This window comes from Pristiophorus japonicus, chromosome 3, assembly GCF_044704955.1.
Source record: "Pristiophorus japonicus isolate sPriJap1 chromosome 3, sPriJap1.hap1, whole genome shotgun sequence".
Lineage (NCBI taxonomy): Eukaryota > Metazoa > Chordata > Chondrichthyes > Pristiophoridae > Pristiophorus > Pristiophorus japonicus.
Window position 1 is genome coordinate 185,118,835 of NC_091979.1, and position 9,009 is coordinate 185,127,843.

Consider the following 9,009-nt stretch of genomic DNA (forward strand, 5'->3'; position numbering starts at 1 on the left):
CACTCCATAGGAACTGATCCAGAGTCCATGGACTGTTGGAAAATGACTGTCAATGCATCCGTTATTTCCAAGGCCACCTCCTTAAGTACTCTGGGATGCAGTCCATCAGGCCCTGGGGATTTATCGGCCTTCAATCCCATCAATTTCTCCAACACAATTTCCTGACTAATAAGGATATCCCTCAGTTCCTCCTCCTTACTAGACCCTTTTATATCCGGAAGGTTGTTTGTGTCCTCCTTAGTGAATACCGAACCAAAGTACTTGTTCAATTGGTCTGCCATTCTTTGTACCCCGTTATGACTTCCACTGATTCTGACTGCAGGGGACCTACGTTTGTCTTTACTAACCTTTTTCTCTTTACATATCTATAGAAGCTTTTGCAGTCCATCTTAACGTTCCCTGCAAGCTTCCTCTCGTACTCTATTTTCCCTGCCCTAAGCAAACTCTTTGTCGTCCTCCTGCTGAGTTCTAAATTTCTCCCAGTCCCCGGGTTCGCTGCTACTTCTGGTCAATTTGTATGCCACTTCCTTGGTTTTAATACTATCCCTGATTTCCCATGATAGCCACAGTTGAGCCACCTTCCAGTTCTTATTTTTACGCCAGACAGGGATGTACAATTGTTGCAGTTCATCCATGCAGTCTCTAAATGTCTGCCATTGCCCATCCACTGTCAACCCCTTCAGTATCTTTCGCCAATCTATCCTAGCCAATTCACGCCTCATACCTTCAAAGTTACCATGGTCTCTGAATTCACTGTTTCATTCTCCATCCTAATGCAGAATGCCACCATATTATGGTCACTCTTCCCCAAGGGGCCTTGCACAACGAGATTGCTAATTAATCCTCTCTCATTACACAACACCCAGTCTAAGATGGCCTTCCCCCTAGTTGGTTCCTCGACATATTGGTCTCGAAAACCATCCCTTATGCACTCCAGGAAATTCTCCTCCATCGTATTGCTTCCAGTTTGGTTAGCCCAATCTATATGCATATTAAAGTCACCCATGAAAACTACTGCACCTTTATTGCATGCACCCCTAATTTCCTGTTTGATGCCCTCCCCAATATCACTACTACTGTTGGGAGGTCTGTACACAACTCCCACTAACGTTTTTTGCCCTTTGGTGTTCTGCAGCTCTACCTATATAGATTCCACATCATCCAAGCTAATGTCCTTCCGAACTATTGCATTAATCTCCTCTTTAACCAGCAATGCTACCCACCTCCTTTTCCTTTTATTCTATCCTTCCTGAATGTTGAATACCTTTGGATGTTGAGTTCCCAGCCCTAATCATCCTGGAGCCACGTCTCTGTAATCCCAATCACATCATATCTGTTAACATCTATTTGCACAGTTAATTCATCCACCTTATTACGGATACTCCTTGCATTAAGACACAAAGCCTTCAGGCTTGTTTTTTTAACACTCTTTGTCCTTTTAGAATTATGATGTAGTGTGGCCCTTTTTGTTTCTTGCCTTTGTTTACTCGGCCTTCCACTATTGCTGTTTACCTTTCTACCATCTGTTTCTGACTCCATATTACTTCGCCCTGTCTCGCTGCATAGGTTCCCATCCCCCTGCCATATTAGTTTAAACACTCCCGAACTGCATTAGCAAATGTTACCCCGAGGACATCAGTTCCAGTCCTGCCCAAGTGCAGACCGTCCCTTTTGTACAGGTCCCACTTCCCCCGGAACTGGTTCCAATGTCCCAGGAATTTGAATCCCTCCCTCCCTCAAGCCATGTATTTATTCTAACTATCCTGCTCCCTCTATTCTGATTAGTACGTGGCACTGGTAGCAATCCAGAGATTACTACCTTTTGAGGTCCTACTTTTTAATTTAATTCCTAGCTCCCTAAATTCAGCTTGTAGAACCTCTTCCCGCTTCTTACCTATATTGTTGGTACCTACATGTACCACAACAACTGGCTGTTCACCCTCCCTCCCCAGAAGCAGAAAGAGATTAATTTCATCCCAATTCAATGGCATGTGGTTATACTGTGGGGGCACAACCCTTACATGGCCTGGAAAGAAGGGAGAATAGGGACATATTCTCCGGGAGAGCAATAAAAAGCAACAAAGGGTTACAAAGAAAGTAATAGCTGCAATAAGGGAATATTAAAAAAACTTGCAAGTGATATCAAAGCTAACAGCAGAAGTTTTTTTGTTGATAACTATATTAAGAGAAAGAGAGTGGTAAAGGGGAATGTGGACACATGAAAGACAAATGCAGGTGAGATTATAATGAATAATAAGGAAATGGGAGACTTGTTACATGAATACTATGTGTATGTTTTCACACTGGAGAAAGGACAAATTACCAGGGAGCCTAACTATAAGTCAAAGAGAGATACTTAATGGATTTAATATAAGTTTTTAAAAAATGGTAATGGAGAAAATAATGGGACTAAATATAGGCAAATCTCCAGGACCTTACTGTTTCCACCAGAGGGTATTTAAAGAAACTTAAGACGCATCAGTCATAATTTTTCAAAATGCTCCAGATTTAAGAATTGTGCCTTTGGATTGCAAAATTTCAAATTTCACTATTATTTAAGAAGGGAGTGAGGGAGAAACCAGGTGACTATTGACCCACCGATGTAACAGTTGTGGGGAAGTTACTGGAATTTATCATTAGATAGAGAATGACTGAGCACTTGGACAAATATAAAATGATCAAAACGAGTCAGCATGAATGTGTGAAAGGCAGATCATGTCTGACTAATCTAGTTAAAGTTTTGAGGAGGTCACTAGCATAGGGGATAGGGGAGTGTCCACAGATGTTGTCTATATGGACTTGCAGGAAGGCATTTGATAAGGTTCCACATAAGAGCTGATTAGCAAAAATGAAGGCACATGTATTTGGAGGCACCCTTTTGACAGGGGCTGATAATTAGTTAGGAGGTAGGAGATACAGAATAGGGATTAAGGGAACATTCTTTGGTGGGATGTAATAATTGGTGTTTCCCAGGGATCTGTACGAGGGCCTCAGCTGTTTATCATATTTTTTAATGACTTGTTTGCAGGATTAAAGGCGGTCACTTCTCTGGGGCTGGACTTTCTATGCCTGGTGCAAAAGTCCCTCCCCGGAAGCAAAATTTGGATTACCGCCCCTCACAACATAATGTCGCACACTCCACTTCCTTTCTGGGCGAGATTGGGGGCACTACCTGGGCGCGTCGTGGAGCAAAAGGCAACCTCCCCGCATAGTGCTGACTTGTTTCAAGACCTCTCCCCTTCTGTTCAAGGGGTGGGACACTGCAAGCTGTGCAAGCCCTTTGATGGCCATCAAGGCTAAAGGGTGCCATGGCCACAGCCCCGTGAGGGGTGTCCAGCCCAGTTCGCGACCTGCGAGGTTGGTGCGGGCATCGTCCATGGCAGCCCTACAGGAAGCTGGCCAATTTCGGCGCGGGGCGGAATGGGGCCACCACGCATGGCGATGACATCATTGCCAGCACAGTGGCCTGGGGTGCTACCAGTGGGTAGTGACACTAATGCATTCACGCATCCACTAACCCCCGGAGGCACTAACGGGAGGTACACAACAGGGAATTTTGGTCTCGGGGAGGCCTATATCCAAGTTTGCAGGTAACACTGTTAGGAGGCATAGTAAGTTGTGTGGATTGGAGCAGGAAGTCATAGAAAATAGGTGCAGGAGTAGGCCATTCGGCCATTTGAGCCTGCACCACCATTCAATAAGATCATGGCTGGTCATTCCCTCAGTACCCTTTTCCTGCTTTCTCTCCATACCCCTTGATCCCCTTAGCCGTAAGGGCCATATCTAACTCCCTCTTGAATATATCCAATGAACTGGCATCAACAACTCTCTGCGGCAGGGAATTTCACAGGTTAACAACTCTGAGTGAAGAAGTTTCTCCTCATCTCAGTCCTAAATGGCTTACCCCTTATCCTTAGACTGTGTCCCCTGGTTCTGGACTTCCCCAACATCGGAAACAATCTACCTGCATGTAACCTGTTCCGTCCCATCAGCATCTTGTATGTTTCTACGAGATCCCCTCTCATCCTTCTGAACTCCAATGTATAAAGGCCCAGTTGATCCAGTCTCTCCTCATATGTCAGTCCGGCCATCCCGGGAATTAGTCTGGTGAACCTTCGCTGCACTCCCTCAATAGCAAGAACGTCCTTCCTCAGATTAGGAGACCAAAATTGAACACAATATTCCAGGTGAGGCCTCACCAAGGCCCTGTTCAACTGCAGTAAGGCCTCCCTGCTCCTATACTCAAAGCCCCTAGCTATGAAGGTCAACATACCATTTGCCGCCTTCATCACCTGCTGCACCTGTATGCCAACTTTCAATGACTGATGAACCATGACACCCAGGTCTCGTTGCACCTCCCCTTTTCCTAATCTGCCACCATTCAGATAATAATCTGTCTTCGCGTTTTTTCCCCCAAAGTGGATAACCTCACATGTATAAAGGCACATGGAGAGACTAAGTAAGTGGGAAAAAACTGTGCCAGATGGAATTCAATGTAGGGAGGTGTGAGGTCATCCACTTTGAATCTGAGACAGACAAATCTGAATATTTTCTTAATGGTGACTGAGAGCTGTGGAGGAGCAATGGGATTTGGATGCCAATGTACACAAATCACTAAAAGCTAGTGTACAAGTACAAAAAATAATCAAAGAGGCAAATGGAATATTGGCCATTATCTCCAGGGGGGTGGATAGAAAAGGGAGGAGGTGATACTTCAGTTGTACAGAGCCTTGGTCAGACTCCAATTGGAGTATTGTGTTAGTTTGCACACCGAAGCTCGGGTAGTACGTATTGGCCTTGCAGGGTGGGGACAGTGCAGATTCACCAGAATGCTACTGGGGCTACAGTGATTCTTGAGACTCTTGCTGGGCTGTATTGCAAGGTTTAACCAGACACCTAAAACAAGTCATCAGGATACTTACAGTCTGCTTTATAATACTTCTTGTAGTGAAATGAATTTCATTATACCTGTTGTCCCCCTCTGTTTGTGGAAGTTTTACTGGAGTCATCAGCCATGACTGTGGCAGATAGTCCTTATCATCAATCAACCATCCTGATAAATGGCTCTGAGTCATGAGGGCTGATATACATCGAAGTTACAACACACAAACAGGCCATTCGGCCCAACCAGTTCATGTTTGTTTTTACCCTCCATACGAGCAAATAGTTCAAATCACATTTACTCACCTTGTTCCCATATCCCTTCATAGAAATAAAGACTTGCATTTATATAGCGCATTTCATGACCACCAGATGTCCCAAAGCCAATGAAGTACTTTTGAAGTGTAGTCGCTGTTGTAATGTGGGAAACGCGGCAGCCAATTTACTCACAGCAAGCTCCCACAAACATCAATGTGATAATTGACCAGATAACTTGTTTTTGTTATGTTGATTGAGGGATAAATATTGGCCAGAACACTGGGGATAACTCCCCTTCTCTTCTTCGAAATAGTGCCCTGGGATCTTTTGTATGTCCACCTGTAGCCCTACTATTATTCTCCTTTCCTTCATCCACCTATCCAATCTAACCTTGAATGCTGACATAGTTTCTGCCTCAACCACTAACCCTGGAAGTGAATTCGAGAGCTTCACAACCAATGTTCCCTCTAATTTATTTTTTGTGCGCAGCCCCTTTAAATTTGCTGTGCAGCTGCGCCTGCGCGGTATCTTTTAGCGGCAACAGCTTGTGAGCAGCCTGCGCGGGACCTCCAAATTGATGCGTGCCCACGCATCTTGGGGGGAACATTGCTCACAACTCTCTGTGAAGAAGTTTCTCTTGATCTATGTTCTGAATCTCTTGCAGTTAATCTTGTATCTATGGACTTTCGTTCTTGGCCCCTTAACTATTGGGGAGAATCTGTTTCTATCTACCCCATCCTATCCTTTCATCATTTGAAACACTTCCATTATATCACCATGTAATCTGTGTTGTTCTAATGAAAGTAATTCCCACTTTTTCCAAATCTTTCTTCATATTTGCATTTCCTCATACCAGGCAGCATCTTAGTAAATCTGAGTAGTACCCTCTCTAAAGCCTTAATATTCTTCCTGTAGTGTGGCACCAAATACTGCACACAGCCCTCCAACTGGTATATAATTTAAAGCTTTATATAGGCTCATCACCTCCTCTTGGCTTTTATATTCTATACCTCTTGAGATAAAGCCTGCACTTTCATTTCTTACGGCTTTATCAACCTGAAGTGCTGGTTCTATCTACCCTGACCCATCTTTTTATACTTTTAAACATTTTGATCATATTTTGCCCAAATCTGTATCATTCTAATGAAAAAAAGATCCAATTTTTCAAGTCTTTCTTTCATATTTGTATTTTCTCATACCAGACAGCATCCTAATGAATCTGTGCTTTACCCTCTTTAAAGCCTCAATGTGCTTCCAATAGTGTGGATCACAAAACTGAACACAATACCCCACTAAGGTCTTAATAAGTTTTTATATAGGCTCATCATTGCCTCTTGGCTTTTATGTTCTATACTTCTTGTTATGCTTCAAATAAAGCAAAGTGACTGAGTACTGTAGACTTGAGTAAATGTGACCTTAGTCTCTTTATTCTGACTCCAGAGTGCTGGCACAGCATGGGAGACCTGCTTATATGCAGTACTCCAAAGGGATGCTGGGATCCCTTGAGACTCCAACAGACACGCCCTCTGGTGGCGGTAGAATGCTGGTTACAAGGTGTTGCATACATAACATCACTGGAATTCCCTACCGCAGAGAGTTGTTGATGCAAGTTCGTTGGATATATTCAAGAGGGAGTTAGATATGGCCCTTATGGCTAAAGGGATCTAGGGGTATGGAGAAAAAACAGGAAAGAGGTACCGAGGTGAATGATCAGCCATAACCTTAATTGAATGGCCTACTCCACGTATTTTCTATGTTTTCTATCGATAGATTTTGGGGCTCTAAGGAAATCAAGGAATATGGGGATTGGGCGGGAAAGTGGAGGTGAAGTCGAAGATTAGCCATGATACTGAATGGAGCAGGCTCGATCAGAATTTTCTCCACCACAAATATTAAACTAACTGACCTGTATTCGCCCAGATTAGCTCTGTCTCCCTTTTAAAAATGGGACTAATTTGGCCACTCTCCAGCCCTCCAGCACACATCCATTCTCCGTAGAGCCTGAAATATAAATCGAGGAACTCTGCAATTATCTCTCTCAGGAATCTAGAATGTATCCTGTTGGGTCCTCGTGTTTTGTCTTTCTTTCGCTTAAATAACATATCTAAAATTTTCCTTTTATCCATTACAATGTCACTCACCTCACCAATCTACCTGCCACAGGGATCGGTGCTGGGTCCTCAACTATTTACAATCTATATTAATGACTTGGATGAAGGCTCCTTGTGTAATGTAGCCAAGTTTGCTGATGATACAAAGATGGGTGGGAAAGCAAATTGTGAGGAGGACACAAAAAATCTTCAAAGGGATATAGACAGGCTAAGTGACCTGAAACATTAACTCTGTTTTCCTCTCTCTACAGATGCTGCCTAACCTGATGAGTATTTCCAGCATTTTCTGTTTTTATTTCAGATGTCCAGCATCCGCAGTCTTTTGCTTTTGTATTATGTGGCCAAGTCTCTGTAGTGAGAATTGAACACACAACCTTCTAACTCAATGGTGAGAGTTATACGTTTATTAAGACTCTATTTGATATACTAAAATTGCTAGCAATGTCTCTTTGCAGCACATCACCTTATTCTGCTCACTGCCTGCAATGAAGCCTATTACTCCTATCTTATCGATCACATTTGCTTGGAGGCCTACAGATTTCAGATGACCGATGTTGGACGGCAGTTCTGGTGTGACTGGGAAGCAACAGTAAGGTACGTTGGGAATTCTTTTCCATCTTGATTTGTACCTCTTTTCACTTGCACTGTTTTCATTATGTGTTGTCATCAAATCCTCCCAGGCTTGCTGTGTAGCTGAGCAGTGAAGCTGAAGGATCTGTTGAGTAAATGCACTGTCCTGTCTTGTATTGAGCTCTACAAGATAGGAATATCTCTGCTTCCATTCCCGGTCTGTGCTGAGTTAACTAGTACAGCACTACAGACTCTTCAGATCCCTGCAATTGGGAAGGAAATTAAAAAATCAATTTGCATTCCCACTCCTAATCACGGTCCAGTGACTTCTGCATGAAAGCATGAGTGCATGCATGTGTGCGCGCACATCTGAGCAGTGTGTGTGAGTGCGTGTGTGCACATCAGCACACATGTGCATTTGCATGTAAGTGTGCGTGTCTGAATGTGTGTGTGTGCGTCTATGTCTGTGAGCATGTGTATCTACATATGTGTACATGTATCTGTGTGTGCATGCGTGTGTATCTGCATGTATATTTACATGTGTGTTTGTATTTGCATGTATATTTACGTGCATGTGTGTGCATCTGCAATCATGTAGGTGTATCCCAAACCATTGTCCTGGCTGAGATCAGCAAACTCAACCTAACCAGACACACTTCTGCTCTGTGAAGTTTGGTGGTGTTTGGCGGGGTGCATTTAGCAAGTGAGTCACTGGAGGAACTGAAGCTTGGGGTCTGGAGTGGGAAGAAATAACAGATAATAAAAAAAAATGTCTTCTTATAATACTTTGTTACTCAGTGACATCAGTTAAGCAGAGTAACTTGGGCCTGTGACCATCATTGATTCAAAACGTTGTCAATAAACACTGACAAAGAAAGAACATTTCTATAGCGCCTTTCACAACCTCAGGATGACCCAAAGCACTTTACAGCCAATGAACTACTTTTGAAGTGTAGACTGTTGTAATGTAAGAAATGTGGCAATCAGTTTGCGCAAAGCAAGCTCCTGCAAACAGCAATGAGGCAAATGATTAGATATTCTTTTAGTGATGTTGGTTGAGGGATAAATATTGGCCAGGACACTAGGGATAACTCACCTGCTCCATTCTTCAAATAGTGCCATGGGATCTTCTACAGCCATGTGAGAGGACAAACGGGGCCTCGGTTTAATGTCTCAGCTGAAAGACGGC

General features: G+C 43.4%; 1 protein-coding gene across 1 annotated transcript in view; it reads left to right on the forward strand.

Moving 5' to 3' along the window:
* The window catches only part of ramp1 (receptor activity modifying protein 1), a 49,299-nt gene that overhangs the window by 26,186 nt on the left and 14,104 nt on the right, over nucleotides 1-9,009 (forward strand). Inside the window, exon 2 of the mRNA XM_070876098.1 lies at nucleotides 7,706-7,844. Within this exon, the coding sequence (XP_070732199.1) occupies nucleotides 7,706-7,844 (139 nt within the window). The remainder of the gene's footprint in view (nucleotides 1-7,705; nucleotides 7,845-9,009) is intronic.